The sequence below is a fragment of the Nymphaea colorata genome, chromosome 5 (genome assembly GCF_008831285.2).
Source record: "Nymphaea colorata isolate Beijing-Zhang1983 chromosome 5, ASM883128v2, whole genome shotgun sequence".
Lineage (NCBI taxonomy): Eukaryota > Viridiplantae > Streptophyta > Magnoliopsida > Nymphaeales > Nymphaeaceae > Nymphaea > Nymphaea colorata.
In genome coordinates this window covers 21142292-21159916 of record NC_045142.1, presented here as the reverse complement: position 1 = coordinate 21159916, position 17625 = coordinate 21142292, and the positions used below count along the sequence as shown (strand labels likewise).

General features: G+C 38.1%; 1 protein-coding gene and 1 pseudogene across 1 annotated transcript; one reads left to right on the top strand and one right to left on the bottom strand.

Moving 5' to 3' along the window:
• Positions 1 to 6103, bottom strand: part of LOC116255246 (translocase of chloroplast 159, chloroplastic-like) — a 36759-nt pseudogene extending 30656 nt beyond the window's left edge.
• A 5050-nt stretch (positions 6104 to 11153) lies between these two features.
• Positions 11154 to 16811, top strand: LOC126410103 (uncharacterized). The gene is made up of 6 exons (XM_050078091.1): positions 11154 to 11231; positions 11379 to 11864; positions 12786 to 12902; positions 14716 to 15310; positions 16414 to 16505; positions 16602 to 16811. Exons 1-6 carry the CDS (start codon positions 11154 to 11156, stop codon positions 16809 to 16811), a joined length of 1578 nt encoding a protein of 525 aa, XP_049934048.1.
• The last annotated feature ends 814 nt before the right edge of the window (positions 16812 to 17625 follow it).

Here is a 17625-nt window from a genome sequence, read left to right as displayed (position 1 = left end):
GGCTATGCTCAAATGCACCGGGAGCATGAGATGATATTTTATTTTATGATTAAATCATGCTCTTTCAAGTATTCTTGTTGTTCTTGTTCTTTCTCTTTCTTCTCTTCAATATATATTTTTGTTGTTGTTATTCTTTTTCTTAATGAATATATTTTTGTTGTTATTGTTATTTCATTTCTTCAATATAGTCTTGTCCTTGTTATTTTCTTTTTTTTCTCTTCTTCCTCTTCCCATGACCAAAGGAGATAACCCTCAATCTCTTTTTAGAGACAAGAGGCTATGCTCAAGTGCATTGGGAGTGTGAAAAGATGAGAGGATCTTTCGTTTCATGATTGAATCATGTTTTTTTCTTTTATTAAATATAACATTGTATCTCTTTCTACATTTTCTTCTCATCTTCATCTCCCCACGGTTAAAAAAGGTAGCTCTCAATCTCTTTTTTAGAGACAAGAGGTTATACTCAAAGTGCACCGGGAGCAATGAAAGATGAGATGATCTTTCATTTTAATCATGTTCTTTCTTTTCATGAATACATTCTTATTGTTTTTTTTTTTTTTTGTTTCCTCTTATTTTCCTCTCTTCCTCATTTCTCCATGGTCAAAAGAGATAGCTCTCAATCTTTATTTTAGAGTCAAGAGGCTATACTCAAGTGCACCGAGAACATGAGAAGATGAGGTGGTATATCAATTCATAGTTACATCATGTCTTCCCTCCTAATTGAACTTTGTTTTTTCCATCATTCTCTTTCTTTCTTTCATTCCTTGAATGTTATCTATAAATTATGCACGCATGGTTGCTTGGTTCTTTACTTACATGTGAATGTATGGCGGGAATGAGAGTATGGTTTGGAGACTCTTTATTTTCATATTAATTTTTGAGGTTGGGACTTGTCCAACCCGGGATAAACCCTCACGAAAATGTACATGTTAATATGCATTTTCATGGCATTTTGCGCTAGTTTCCTTCTTAATCATCACATTAGGAACCCTAACGAGTGCTTCGTTATGTTGCTTGTTTTCTTTCATACCCAACGGTGGAAGAAATATATCTCTTACAACAAACTAAATAATAACATTCTATACTTATATAAATCATATTTTCCAAAACATTTTCAAAAAGAACCTTCTAATATGGCCTTAGGGACTTAGCTTAGACTCTTGCATGAGTCCAAGCTCCCCTCCGGCCTACATTAAATTTGAAGTTGGTAATTTTAAGTTGTTCCTTGATTTTTTTTTTTTTTTTTTAATCTTGTGAAGGTATGGATGTATACACATGTTATATACATTTATGCCAACATGATGACCCCCATCTTTCTCTCTCTATGCTTTCACTTTCTATTTTATAAATTTTCATATGTGCATGAATACGTATGTACATGTGTTCCATCTCCTCTCTTTCAAATATTTATTCCTCTTTTCAAGACAAAAATCTTCTCTTATAACATTTCTCATACCCATATATGCATATGATATTTTTCTTTTCCTCTAAAATCTCTCTTTCTCTTCGAATCAATACATCTTTTTCTCTTTATATGTGATGATATGTACACAAGTATGCATGTCTTTCTCTATATCGCTCTCTTTCCTTTCATAAGAGTGTTTTATCTCTTGTATTCTTCTTAACATTCTCATCTCATGAACTTTCTATTTACCAACTTCAATAAGACCACAAATCAAGTAATGACCCAATATTGGAATCATGCTTGATGGTCTACAATCTCTATCCATTTTCAAAAACTTTTCCTTCTTACATATAATAATTATAACAACGAAATCTTAGATGTATGTTGTGGTAGGAATGATATTAGATGAATGTTGTGGTAGAAATGTTTTACTTTTTTTCAATCATATAGGGTAAATGCATTCATGCATTTTCACCCACTTTATTTCACTTATGATCACAAGCACCTCTCTAAAGGAACTTAAGCAAGAAGGGATGGAGCTCTAGCTAGGTGGTAACCAAATTAGAGCAAAATCTCAAACCTACTTAAAGTCTTAAGAGAACACTAAAGTGATTTCAAAATGTTTTCACAAGTTTTTCAAATGATATTTACTAGTTTCACTTTTTCCTCAAAACATTTCACATTTTCAAGCAATTCTTCAAGAACCCTTTCAAAAGTTTGAAACTCCAAACTTTCAATATTTTCTACACCGCATATAGAATCAAAAAGATGTTTTAGTTAAAACGAAATGCATCAATGATAAACATAGTCCTTGGGTTGATTACCCCCGGTAAAGGCGCCGGGAACGGTCGATCCTCGTACCGACGGGCGAGTCCATTTCTTTCCTCTTTCAAAACAAAAACCTTATTTTTCTGGAGCACTCCAAAACCAATGAAAATTTTGGGATGCAAACACACGCTTAAATGTGCTTTGCATCGAGTTGAGTGGTGCGTTATTGATGCCTCTTCAATCTAATTCATATGGGTAGAGGCATTGATATTAAAAAGTGTAGCATAAAATCATTCAGATTCCAAAATAACTTTCAACTCAAAAAATAAGATAAGTATATATATATATATATGTTCTTGATACGATATAAGTGATTCCTTTCATTTCTGTATATATATATATATAGAAACGAAAGGAATGACTTATATCGTATCAAGAACATATATATATATATATATATATATATATATATATATATATATATAATTATTCTTGCAAAATTTGTGCAAATGAAATTGTTTTAAATATGTTATGATGCACACATATATACGTTTCAAACCATGGTGTACTGTTTTATTTTGGTCAAAGAAACTCAATTTGTCAAACCCAAACTAGCTTTTCCATGCAATCAATTGTAAATGAACAAAGAAAATCAGTTTGCATTTTGGATTTGGAGTTCCAATAGGAACCTACGCCACATATAAACTAGGGGGTGTTTAAATGCATGGTATATAAGTTGGATTTTTTTTTTGGGTACGATGGACGTAAAATCCCACTAACAGAACCAGATAACTATATACATACATACATACATACATACACACATATACATATATAAACAATCAAATACATGCAAATATATAATTTTGTTAGCATAAGTAGCTTATTCCCATCAAATGTAGATGGCAATGGCATGTCGGGAAGTGGGACTTGAATAGAGGGGTGGTCCCCATTCTCGGGATCAGATTCATCTGATCTACTTCTTGGGCACGAACCAGAGAGCTTCTCGGCTTCTCTCCTCTGGCTCAATTCCTCCTTCAATTGCTTCTTCTGGAACAGTTTCACTCGATAGTCATACTCCTGGAAATAGGACTTCCTCTGTTCCTTGCTCAGCTTAGCTATCTGAGATTTTCCCAAAGGTTTGAATGGTGGAAGCTGATCATATTCTTCTTCGTCAGTATCAGCTTCAGGCAACTCTTCCTCCATCTCAAAGTACGCTTCCTCATTATCTGCAGAGGCAAGACTAGGATGGGATCTTGACTGCAACAATGAGGACAGCAGAAATGGAACTGGTACTGAACGATAACGATGACCACGGAACAAGAGTTTTGTGATGGCAGGATCTTGCGGTCTCAGTAGAGAATTTATTTCTGTTAATATCTTAGAAGAGTAGCATAACAGGAGCAACCGAGGCTGCCAACTTTGCCCATTGGGCAGCACCTGGTGGCCGCGTTGATTCCGTCTGCATGATGGGTGGTTCTCAACAAGCACCACCTGATTCATGAGACGCATATCTCCAGCTGCCTGCCGGATGGAATTCTGAACGGCTTGCGACCTATGTGAAACCAATGTTTCATAAGGAAGTGGAGAGCCACTGGGACCTTCCGGTGGTGCAGAAGATGCATGAGTGAGAGCCACGGTGACATTGAACCATATGGATGTCCCAAGGTTAGAGGTGATCGACTCTTACAATGGAAGATTATTGGTGTCACGTGAACAGGTGTCCATCCGATCGACATAAAAGATAATATCTGGTGGGAATTTCTTCATGAATTTCTTCACCGACGAAAGAAATTTCCTGTTGGTACGCTGTTCCATAACTGAAGGTCTTAATCCTGGAGTATCAATCACTCGAAGTTTCACACTATCCACAATGCCAGTGGTCACTCGCACCATACTTGTAGCTGGCCGAAAGGCATCGGTTGGAACTTTGTCTTCACCAAATATAGAGTTGATGGTTGCACTCTTGCCAACTCCAGTCCTTCCAATGACCAAAATAGTGCAGGAGAAGTCGATCTCCTCTTTGCCATCTTCTTCTAGCTTTTTTGCAGTTTGGAAAGCGGTGTCTAGGCTGAAGAGTCTAGTAGTTTTACTATTCCTCGTTCCTTCAGCAAGAGCTAACCTGTAAAGAACCTGAGCAACAGCCGACTCATCGAGTGACTGTCCTAATCTGTAGACAAGGTGCAAAAAATTCATCCTGATCATGTTTATCTTGTCATGAAGCTTCTTCTCTTCATCATCCATGTTCTCTGTTTCTGATTCTCTCGTGGCTGAAGAAGCAAAATTACCCGCACTACTAATTCTGCGAGGTGCAGACAGACCTAATGCCGGAACTGATGAGTGATGATCCCAAACCAGCAGGGTTTTGAGAGGTGGATCTGGCATTAACATTGCTCGCGGCCTCCAACAGAGCAGTCAGGGTAGCTGAATCAAACAACACTTTATCATCATCACCATATTCTTCTTCTTCTTCACTATCTGCTGCCTCAATGATGTGAGATGCGGTAGACCCGTTCTCAGCAAATCTGACGTCAGAGTTTCTGGAGAACTTCACGAAATTCTCTAACTCCCTGACGAAATTCAAATCGTCACTGTTGTCACCTGTAGCAATTGATCCATCATCAGCATCCAGCTCTTGCTTGTTTCTAATTTCGGAATCATTTTGCCACTGGGAACTAGTTCAGGGTGACTTATTCACGACCAAGTTCTGCAATTACCCTGGTGCCACCAGCCACTTTGGTCTCTATTGATCCCAACTTCCCGCCATTATCCTCTACCTCCAGAGAGCTCGTGCCAAAAGAACCAACCCTGCCCACCGTAAAAAAACTTCATCCTTAATGTTTCTTAATGAGGCACTGCCGTTCATCATCTCTGTGATTTTGAACATTGGTTGTCACTGCCAAATTATAAGTGAAAAACTTGACTATTTTAAATTTTCCTGATCCCAACTCAAAAGAACTGCTTAGAGAATTTTAAAATTTAAAGCTCATAACTGATGATTGTCAGTCCAAGTTATTATTTGGACAATCTCATGAATAAGGATGTAATTGAGCCTGGATACGATTCTAGGATTTTGATTTTTTTTCCTGGTTTTCTGTTAGTACCAATTCTTCCAGCTATGATTTTTTAAAGTACTTATTGAAACTAACCCGTTTAAATCCCTGGAAATTTATGTTATAAAAAGTAAACTATCTTTCACCAGCGTTTGAATTTTAGAAATTGGGTTTTGAATTTTTTCAACTGTTTAAATGAATTTAACGATGCTGCAAATTTATGCTTTAAAATTTAAAATTTCTCTATGCCTCACCTCTTTTCCATGACCATTGTTCTTATTTCTCTGCAGATGGTCAAAGCTGACCTTCACTTAGAAAATACAGATTTCACACGCTGATAGCACGAGAAGTATATAGGAAAGCATGAGAGATGGTCTAATATATATATATATATATATATCATGTTTAAACTTTTAAGGGTGAAGGGTGTCACAGGGCTTTCTGCAACAGATTTCATGCATTAACATTTCGCACCAAAGGGTTCGAACAATATTCTTCCTACCAACATTTCATCTCCTAAACAATATGAATGTCCTTTTCATTTCCCCTTTTCTTCTATGACAATGAGGGACTCCTATCACATCAAACCAACTAACGTGCTTGATCTGTGAAGTAAACACACGTCAAGCTTCCACCATATACCAACTCTCATACACAATTCAAAGCCAAGAGATCTGAGACTCCTTGATAAAGATCAGATGTGCCCTAAGTTCAAGCTTATGAATCATGTTCAGATGCTCATAACCTAACAACCATTTTAATTTTTCATCTAGTGCCATTACAGTAGTATATTTACAGCACCAAGAATCTGCCTCACATGAACAATTTGATCAAATAAGGCAGCAATCAGCTCAGTGCATCCCGGCTGCCATTTCTTCATGTAGATGAGAGGCAGCCAACCACCAGTAATCGAGCCTTTCAACCATTCATTGCAACTAGATTCAATATGTATCACTAGCTTTGAGACTACTGCGCAGATTCCATGTCATCTAAAGCAAGGCATCCATCCATGGCGGGTGACTCATCGACATAGATGGATGAACTGCAGAAGGAAGATCTTTGAAGGTTTACTGTTGTGGCCACCACCTCACAACTGAGAAGTCCTTTGACCTATTGGAAGCCAACCGTTTTGGCATGCGACACAAATGTACATGCTGCATCAGTTACGATGGAGTAAATAGTCGAATAATTAAGACAAAAGTGAATGTCCACTTTAATCTGCCTTGTTTTAAGTTTTAACTAGGGAACCATGTGATCCTGATGTACGAACAAGCGTTGAGCTTAACAGCATAGTTTTTTTTTACTGGCAAGAATAAGTGTACCGCAAATTAGAGGAAAGAGAAACACAATGTAGCCTCTAGCAGGTCACATCTTATTGAGAAATAGATCGGAAAATCAGTTCTTAGATCCCCAAAATCATGTTTCTCATATATACTAGTTCAAGGTTGATCTATGCACATAATTTTTACTGGGCATCTGCTTCATCTGGATAGAATAACCTTGAGCTTATGTCCACTAAAAACCTGTACGGAGCAAAACTGATGAACGCTGAAACCGAAGCTTAATTTGCTTACAACTGATCTCAGTTCTACCCACTGCCGACCAATCTCAAACCGTATTAATATGAATAAGACATCATAAAATTGATAGACTTGATGCACCTTCTGCAGATTGATATCCAATATGAACAACGTGTTCTAAACTAGCAGAAAGTAAGGAGTTAAGAAAGGTAGTGAGGTAAAAAAAAAATCCTAAAGTTCAAGTCCCAACGATACTTCGTGCCCCTGAAATCTTCTGCATTCTCATAAGCACAGTGGTCCAGACTCACCGAGGCTTACTCCCCACAGGCAGGTCCACTAAGTAGTCTGGTCCTTGTAGAGTTCCTTGTTATCCAAACCTTTCACGTGAAAAACGTGAAAACAAACAAAACCAAAGAAGAAAAGAAATTCCAATTTTAGAGGTGACCAGATAATAACTTGCAGCTGCAGGTAAGGGACAATTTCCCTTCCAATCCATAACTAGTATACTTTACCAGCTGCAGTACACAAAAGAACCTCCAGACGGAAATCCCAGTACCTATTCAGGCCCAAATCTTACAAGCTACAAAACAGATAATGAGATAACAACCTGATGTACTAACTTCCAGATCATGTTGGCATGAAGGTTAGTGGGATTCCTGTGTCATAAAAACAATTTTGCATGTTTTGTGGCTTCAAAGAAACTGAATGATGGATCTTATTTTCTCAAAATTGATAGCTTACAAATAAATATGATGTAAATCACCTCAAACCTACGGATTTTGAGGACCCTCATTAAGAATCTCAATTACAACCATGCTACATCCTTTTCTTTCCTGGACATACAAAAAAAGCCATGAACTATCTGAAAGAATTACATTCTGATATTCTAAATCTACAAGGGATGAATAAGAGGTAAGAGTATTGAAACCTTGCACAAGTAGACTATGTTGACATAGCTATGAAAAGCCACGATGGAAAAAAGCACTTGACGGCATGATTGTTCTTTTATATAGGCCCCATATAGATTGACCATGAAATGGATAAACGTATCACCATCTTTCTGCTTTTTTTCAGATTCTTCTTCCCTCCATGATTGTGCTTTGTCAATAACTAAAATTAAACCACCACAAGGAAACCCAAAGAAATATTAACCTGTTTGATTTCTTCTCCCTGTTTCCTTTTCTACATCTTGGAGAGTTGGTCTAGAGGGAACGCAATTTTCTCTCAACTTCCTCTAGTAGTTGTCCAACATAAATCTTGAGTTCTCCCTTCCTCACCACTTTGACATTCATGGAGCCTGACTTGACTTTTCCATGGAGCTCCTAAAAACACAGGTCCCAAGTTAGTTAGTTTAATGTATCTTGGTTCTGGATTAGATAATGCACATCATTAGCTCCCATAAGACTTAAAAATGAAAGAGGAATGTTTCCAGACAGATGTGTGTGTGTGACTTTGTGCTTTTTTGTCCATGCTTTTAGCCCAAGATTTTGTGTGGCTGTAAAACCATTTAAACTTCATCTAGTGTATGTTTGAAGTACGGATGAAATTGAAACCCAATAAATCCAACCATGTAATGGTTGGACAACCACATAAAAGGCACTCAAATTAGAATGAAAGTGCATCTCTTAATTCAGGTTTTAGTAAAAACTCAGGAAGGGGAAGGTGTAAAGAAAGAACACAACCAATTAAGACATAAAAAACCTTTGATAAAAAATCCTCATAACATAGTATTGCACTTGGAAATCATGACAATTTGAAAGAAGTATTGGTTCACAATGAAAACAGAAACTAAAGCCGTTGCCATGACAGCATTACCCAGCAAAAACCAGCTTCTGTCTTTCAGTCAAAAACTAGTAGATTATAGCAAAAATGGCCTCTTTGCCACAGACCCTGGACTACCAGCAGACTTGCCTGTAATTTCAACCATCTCCTCATAGCTACACGACTAAAGAAATCATAGATATATATCCACCTTACTTAGACTATTACATGTTAGGAGCCTCTCTAACTTGCTGCTTGAGTTGGATGTAGGTCAATCATACAATCGCAACCTACTTGTGTTTTTACAAAGAAAGATCCTTGTTCTTAGCAAACTTCAGCACAAACTTGAAGGTCGTTTTTATATTTAAAAACGATTTTTAATTTGGTGAAAATTCTACCAGAAACACTGGACAACAACTACAATTCCTAGTCTATACAAATAAAAGTTCAATGTTCTCCAGTAAAAACAAATGATATTACCACGTCAAAAAACAGAAATAAACACTCAATTGAACAATCACACCCACACCGGGCACTCGTATCCATACCAATGTAACATAAGTATCCATGCAACATGGTATATACTACTCATTCCATTTGTCCGAATAACCGTACTTCTGATTAACATAGATGTGCATCTTTTTGAAAGCACTCCTCAAAACCTGTAGCAAAAGAAATGCAGACATAAAACCGATAACTTATTTTATGAGGCACAATTGGCTGATATGGCCTACATGCAGCTCAACTAAAGTTAAAAAAGAGCCGTGTGACAAAGTTTGCACCATAGGCTCTGAGGTACTTATTCGCATTGCAAGCAACACCCTTTCCAAGCTCCTTGTAACTTCATGTTTTGTCATCCCATTTATTAACAGAAACTGTCCTTTTGGCTCTGCATGATCTAACTGACATAAGTTCTATTACCATTTGATAGCTTATGCATGACTAAGTAGTTTGTAATCGAAAGCGCAAGAAATAAGCAGGATCAGGTCCAATAGAAACAACATCAGCAAGTTTATCAAAAGGAACCATACTGTTAGATCTGGATGGTAGCAGTCTTCCTATTAGCTTTCTCACGTATGCCTACACCATCTGTGCATGTCTGAGTCTCCACCAACAGCAGCACAAAATAAGATCAAGGGCGTCTTCCCTTCATCCACATACTGAAGATCTTGCATGAAGGAAGAAAAGAGAACTAAGACCACATTCTGATCACATCCACATACAGCACACAAAAGAAAGTTTATGATCTTATATAGTAAAAGATTATTAATTTTCTTTATGAAAATTGTCAAATGCCAAAAAGAGAAAAAATTTCAGCTCGCTATTTGTGACAATTTGCGCTGATGAGACAAAGTGACTTGGGCTCGTGAGAAAAGAAGAATGAAGCATGACTAACCAGGAGACATTAGGTTGCAAGAGAGCGCTATCTGAATGGCTGTATTTTGTTTATCACCAATAAGCATCCAAAAGTTGATTCCAGCCTTCCGAAGCAGATCGATTGTTTCAGGAACACCTTCCTGCATTGACATCCAAAAGAAAATGAAGACAATCTACTTAAGTCAAACCAGAAGGAAAGCTCTCGCACGAAACAATACCCCCCAGAGAAGGAAAAAGAGAATCACCTGCAGACGGTCTTCTATTGCAGCAACTACAAGAACCTCAAGAATGTGTTCCAAACCTAGAATATATATAATTAATAAATAATACAGCACAACTGAAACTTAAATGCAACAACACATGCCAACTAGAAAGAATGCATGCATAATAGGGAGACCAAAAGCATGGCCAATAGACAAGCCATTGCTAAGTAGGGACATGTTGGTCCATTCATTGGAACATTCAAGCTTGACAACAACCTCATCTATAGAGCTGTAATTTGGCCCCCAGTACCTACAAAGAGTTGGATGAACTTCACATACATCCAAGATGTATCATGATTTATGATTAGGTAAAACAAGACATTTGACAATCACAACCTACAATAAAAACTAGATTTTGAAGTACAAACTCAAACTCTCGTGCAACATGAATCGGCTTTTCCAAAACCACTGTACATCCACAAGAACACAGATGAGTTGGGCTTTAAACTTTGACATCAGCTGCATGAATCAGAAAACACTGACAATGTAAAAAAAAAAAAACTAATGATAGAAAAGTTAAAAGCTAATGACTCTTTCAAACCCTTTCCTAAGCAAACCTTAAAAGAGAAATCAACAAAAATACTGCCCATGGGAACATTTTATTACAAAGGAAACCTTTCAACGGTTTTCCACAGAGGAACCGACTAAGGAAACATTTTCAGTCCACAACCGATGAAAAAGAAAAACGATGGAAAAGAAAAACCAAGAAACGGGTCGATCATGTCGAAGCACACGCCGAAGAATTTTTTTTTTTTCACATTTCCACGTCCGATTCAATCTCGCTCGTCTCATCCATTTTAGTTACTTGTAATATTGAATTAGGACTCATCATTGTCATTTTTGAATATCAAATGGTATTCCTTCTTGTTGCTTACAAATAGCAGCTGACCCTTCGTTGTCGACAAGAAAGAGGAAGAGCGACCGACTTTTGTCCTCGCAGAGAGAAGGAAAGTGGGGGAGAAGGATAGGAGAAAGGGGAGAGAAGGGAACACGATCAGAGAAGTGAGTCATGGTTTCCACCAGGCACAACTCTTCATCAGCGAAGCTTTCTACACCGTCGCCGGTGCCAAGCAGTAAGCATCTCAAGGTATTCAGATGAAGCAAAGCTTTCCCAAATCTTGTTCGTTATTGTTTACCCATACTTGTGTTTGTTGTCTACTGAAACCCAACGTCTGGGTTCTGTGTTTTTCTTGGGGGGGTTGTTTTCCTTTGGGGTTTGAATTGGGGGAATCAGGCGGAGAACTCGCATCCGAAAGAGGTGCCCGTAGCACCCAGGGATGACGTGCTCAACTCGAAAGAATTGGCGTTGTCGTCTTCACAATACCAGCTCCCCTCTGATCCGGCGACTGGTTCTGTGGAAGATCCGGCGACCGGTTCTGTGGAAGATCCGGCGACCGGTTCTGTGGAAGATCCGGCACCGGCTGAAACCCCAGCTTCCAATCTAGATGCCTTCCATCGACAAACCGGTCGCGATGCCACCTCCTTCACCAGGTTTGTATCCCGAGTTCTGCGTGTGCCACTTGGGGAGAACGATGATTGTGAAAACCTGCTTTCCTTAATCTTTTTCCGTTTTGCTTACCCTGGGCTTGTAGGTTCTGCGCCGACGGAGCTGGAGAAATTGAAGACAGTGCCATCGACATGGAATAATAGGTCGAAGAAAAGGACACCTAATTTGGAATCGTTGACTGCATGGAGAAGACTTATATCACAGTATCCACAGGTATGTTCCCCGATCCACTTCCTCATTGCTGATCGAGTACATTGTTTTGTTGATTCTCCTGACTTCGGCTGTAGGTCATGTATAGGGAGGTTTTTACTGCCGCAATTTGGTCAGATTTCGGTTGTAGGCATCGGCTGTGTCGGTTGCATGTTGTTCTGATTCATTAACTAACATGGACTTGAGGTCCCTTCCAGGGATTTCCGTGTTTATAAAGTATGGTGCCTTGATTTGAATTATGCTGTTATGCTCGTCAAGATCGTTAGTCTTGTATGCTGTTGCTCTGGACGGGAAATTTGGAAGTCTATGTCTGTTTCAGGCGAAGCAGTTTCCTCAGTTATCAGCTTAATAATTTTTTTCTCTGTACTGGATTCAAGAGTTTGACATTTGCCTTGTCGCTTGGTCCTATTTCACAGTGTAGAAGGTAAACTCTAGGATTAGCATTTGTCGTCAGTGTATGAAAATGAGTTCTCTAAGTGGTGTAGCTTGGCTCAGGCCCTTCACAGACCTCTCAAATAGAACGCAAGTCAACATATCCTGCAAATGAAGGGCAGCATAAGGTCATGGTAAGGAGTAGGTAGATGACAGAAATGAAGTCAATTCCATTATGCCTCCATGTACAACGACATTGTGTTTGGATGTGTTTTGCTAATGCTGTATTAGTTTGTGGTCAAGAATATATTTTAAGTTCATTTATGGCATCTTTCCATGGTCAGCCAATTATATAAACGGATGAGGAGGGCAAGTGAATGATTAGAAACCAGTGTCAGAGACAGTCTTTTATAGTTAATCTAAGAATGTTATCGCTTAGTAGTGTACATCTTCCCAATCAATTTAGTTATTTATATGAGGTTAAGGACCTAAGGTACTTGAGTAGAAAAGAGCATCCTCATTAGCCTATTGTGTTGAAGCCTCGCATGTCAGAGGAAGCCTGGCAACCGGATGCGACTTATTGTTGTGGTTGGTTCCGAGTATGTTGGAGAATGCTTTCAATGTGCGAATTCTGACCAGTTAGTTACTTCATACATAGAAGCTCTCAAGGTAATTTATTGTTGTAAATTGCACAAGCTGTTGGGAGTTGAGACTTGAGAGTCTTGAGACAGTTCAATCACCTACAAAATTAGTATTGAGATGCACTAGTGGATAATGCATACAGTGTTGCCACATTAGTGGGAAGGTTTTAGGATTTTTGATGTATAATGGTTTAGACTCCATTCCCTTGCTTTTATTGCATTATTTCATATTTAAGCAATCTTCAAGTAGCCTAGTGGCTGGCACTTCAAGTCTTCTAATTAGTGTTGGGCTTCTTGGTCCGTCTGGTAGATATTTTCTCCCATATATCCAAAATGAAATTGCCCTTTTTGCTTCTCTTAAATAACCTTGATGCTTGAGATGTGATGTTATCCAGCATATTGGCACATAACATTTTCTATTGCTGTTTGTTTTTTGTTTAAGGAGCCAACATGGTGTCTCTGGTAGTTAAACAGAAATCTGAAGAAATGTAGAGAAAAGATAATCTCCACTGAGTTAGTACTAAAATACTGATTATACATATTGTGGAAAATAGAAAGAGAAAACAGAAAAGAGAATCCCCTCTGATGGTCTGACATTGATTGAAACTCGGTCTGGGTCATCAAGTTGACCCGTTAAGTCATGAGTCGTAAATGGACGAGTCAAGTCCTGAGTCACTCTTGGTGGTTGGCAAAAGCTTCAGGCCAACTCGAGCCCAAATTTGTTGAGCCTTGTGCTAGTTTAGTTCGGCCTGATGCTCAACCTTGCTGTTACACTGGCCGACACCAATTCTGATATATCTCTACCATTATACGAGAGCCAATGCATGTATATCACATTGTCCAAGAGCCGACGCAAGTTAGCTGAGATGCTTTGATACTGATAACGTTACCACATTGACCTTTGCCAAAAGGCCGAGAAAGGTAGCAGGTTTCATTTCCTAAGGAGACATCATGTAAGAAGAACTTTTAACATGCCCATAAATAATGATGCAAAAGCTACCTACTAATTTGGTCACACCCACAATATTTTAGATATTACGCTTCGTGGTCTATCAGGTCCCAAATTTCTGATTTTGGTAAATTTCAACGGCCAAATTGGCAGTGAGCTATATAGAACTACTTGGGGAGCCGTAATTTTTTTGGCTAGGGATATTAGAGTCTCTGACATGGGTGCCCGTATAATTTTTAAGCCACCACGATATAATTTTGAACTTTTAAAGTCATGGACTGGTGTCGACAATTGCCGGCAGTTAAAAGGGTGGGTAACAAGCCCCGTAGCCAATGGGTAGTTGGCTACTCGGCCCATGATGGATTGGGCTTGGGCTGCTTCTTTGACTCTTGGGCTGACCAGTTTAAAATAATTCACCGGACTAGGTTGGCCCGAGTCAGGTATTGGGAGCCCTATTGGTACAATATACATATACTTAGAACATATCTCTTCATTTTCTTTGTCTCTATTTATATATTCATTGGCATATCATACTAGAAATCGGTTTATCTAGAAACTTTTGGTACATCTTCAATGACTTCATTAGAAATTCTTCACGTGCCGCCGACAACACCCTTAAAAACTCTTCATATGTCGCTGATGGTGCTCATAGAAGCTTTGAACACCTCGCTAAGAGTTTCAGAGATATTAAAATATGATATATTAGGAGTTTCAAATATAGATGGACATTGAATCGAGTACCTGAGGGGTATAAAGTTGATGGTTAGGCCTAACCGATGAGGTTCCATTCATTTCCCAATTCAATTTGATTCACAGGTTTAATTTGCTCATCTATTTTCAGCTCTTTGAACAGAGTGTATCTATGTACATTTTCTAAGGTTTTTCATGTCAGCACAAACTAACTAAAAGTGCACTTGTTACTACCAAACCATTGGATTTAATTCATTGTCATATATATCGTGTACCTGCTGTCGCAGGGGCATCAATATTGGCGTCTCTATCAAACCTTGGGAATGATCTGTCACTTCTTCCTCCACCTTCCCAAAGTAATGAGGATGCCCAACAAGCAATAGGGAGACCAGCATTATCTACTGCCTTTGAATTACCAGACGATTCTGTTCCCATGCTTGATATCAATACCTGCACCAGGAAAGACAGTGCTGATCAAAATTCTGGAACTGATGTGCCCCTAGATGATAATGCACCCGCACCAGCTGAACACACATCCAGTGTAGATCTTAATGTTGGCAACATTGATCGTGGTATGAATGCAGATAATGGCAGATGGAACTTTAAGTCCATTTCACATAAAAAATTTATGCGTATGCTGAAGGATACAGTTGACATTGATCCAGGTGGGTCCTTTTTCAAACAATTACGTGAAGATAGAAAGGAGATGTTTAAGGATTCTGAATCATCAACACTTTTGCCAATGTCTGCTAAATGTCAAGCTTTTAAGGACAACATGCGCGAGGGAATTTTGGATGGTCAAAAACACTCAAGTGTCATTTGACAACTTCCCTTATTATTTGAGGTATCATATTCTATCCATTCGGTTTATGCAAAAATTCCTTTGTTTTTTGTGACTTTAGACTAGCTTTTGTCTCATGATGTGAGATGTGTCCATATCTTGTTTTGTTACATATTATAATTGGTTTATTCTTTTGAGATTTCGTATATCAAAATGTGAGATGAGAATCTGTTATGTCTAAGTCACCATATGCCAAGCTAATCTCTCTATTATATAGTCTCTAGAATTACATGCATACAATGTTATTGCTTATATATAGTCGAAGTAGAATAGGGACAAGAAAAAGAACATTTCTCTCATGGATCCAACATTGTAAAAAGCATGGCAGAATCAATCTCCAGTATCCTTCCCCAAATTGGGCATCTGGTTGCACCTTGGTATCTAGTATTTACATATCAACTTTACTTGAAGAGGGTACTAGGGAGTAAAGTTGTATGAGATTGTTTCTTTTGCATGATCAAAATGGAGCTGAAATTACAAAATTTAGGAAGTTAAGGAAGTTTGTATTTTGCATATTAGAGTGTGGTGCTTGAGATGAAGAGAAAAAGTTATGGTCGAATTGTTACTGTAGAGATAAAGCTAAGGAAACTGTACTATAAACTATAAGCTGAAGACAAAATATTAATGAAATTGTACAATTCTATACTAGACTTCGTATCTATCTGGATAGAGGCAATTGAACATTAACTTGCCCATGCTTCCGAGAAAGTAGCATCATATTTCTTAATTTTGCAAACATGTTTAGCGTTTCTTGTAGTTGCTTGTTATGATAAGCAGTAATATTATATGCTTATATGTATTGATTTATCAAAACTTTGAGCTACAGTTTGATAATCCTTGTTTTGTTTAGTGAAAACACAAAAAATGCATTGATTTGTCCTATCTACATACATTTGAAGCGCAAGGAGTTTGCCAAGTTTACCACAGATCTTCCTACTGTTAGTGCAAGAATTTTGTTATTGGGTCCTTCAGGTACTCTTCTTGGAAATTTGTGGGTGTTAAGTAGAGGTTAGTTTTATCTGCAAATGCTGTTACCATATGCTGTCATTTCTCTTTTAGGTTCAGACATATATCAGGAGACATTGGCACAAGCACTTGCCAACTTTTTTGGTTCCAAATTGCTTATAGTAGATGCAAACTCATTACCGAATGTAAATGCATGATTGTGTTTGCACATGTTTGTCTTGATTTTTTTTTTTCAATTTATTTTTGCTTGTTTAATTTCTTTAGAACTTTATTTCGGTTAGGGGCTCTCGGCAAAGGATTCAGATGTTAACAAGGATGGTGTAAGAGTTGAGAAGTTATCCGGTTCTGTTAAACATCGTTCTTCACATTCAGATGCTGTGCAGCAGAAGAAGCCAACTTCTAGTGTTGAAGCAGATATTGTTTGCTCTTCTGCCATTAACTCGAAATCCCCCCCGAAACAGGAGGCTTCAGCTGCATCATCCAAAACCTAGTCCAGCTCAGTTGGCTAGCCCCAACGACTCCTTTTGGAGCAATCGGACCTAGTCCAACTGCTAGTTCTCTTCTATCTTCTATTTTTTCTTTTTTTATTCCTTAGTTCTTAGTCGTGTATGTACTGCTGTTGTTTTTGCCATTGTTAGGAAGTCATTTTCTACAGCTTTTGCTAGGACTCAATAATATTTTTCATTCTCTATTTTTTTGGTCACATGGACTTGGTGCTTTTCATGGAGTTTCACTGTATATATGTGACTGTTGTCAGCCACATTTTCATGGTATCAGAGCTCTGGTTTGGGCTTTGATTTGCTGATTGTGAGTACAACCTTTTTGTTGGTTCATAAATACGATGTTCACCAACTATTTAGTGAAATTACTGAAGCCTTGAGGAATGGTTGCTGCTGCCCTTGCATGGAGACTAATACCGTGCTGATTTTGCTGACTGCACACCTTTTGAAGCCAGTTGGTGACATGACATTTATGGGAACTCATTACCCATCAACCAACCTTTTGTCTAGAAGACCATACTTTGATTAGAGAGCTGATGAAGTTCGTTGCTCTACCTAAAAGGCCCATCTAGTTTGATAAATACTCCTCTCTTTAGATAAAGGAGAGTTCCTACTTCCGGTAACATACCATTTGATGTCAAGGACTTTTTTTGAAAGAGGAAAATTTTAATTTTGATTAAAAGAATTTTAAAAGTGTCTTCTCACACAAATGATATGCCTTTATTTTATTCTTATTTCCTCTTTGAGTAAAAGAAAAATGCTTCAAAGTTTTGTTGTCAATCACTAGAAGAGCAAGTCTAGAAAA

What these genes read in the sequence shown, in the direction of transcription:
- LOC126410103 (XM_050078091.1), top strand. Translation starts at nt 11,154, where the DNA reads ATGGTTTCCACCAGGCACAACTCTTCATCAGCGAAGCTTTCTACACCG. An exon ending in GCGCGAGGGAATTTTGGATG is followed by an intron (nt 15,311 to 16,413) that starts GTCAAAAACACT and finishes TTTCTCTTTTAG; the next exon opens with GTTCAGACATATATCAGGAG. An exon ending in ATGCAAACTCATTACCGAAT is followed by an intron (nt 16,506 to 16,601) that starts GTAAATGCATGA and finishes TATTTCGGTTAG; the next exon opens with GGGCTCTCGGCAAAGGATTC.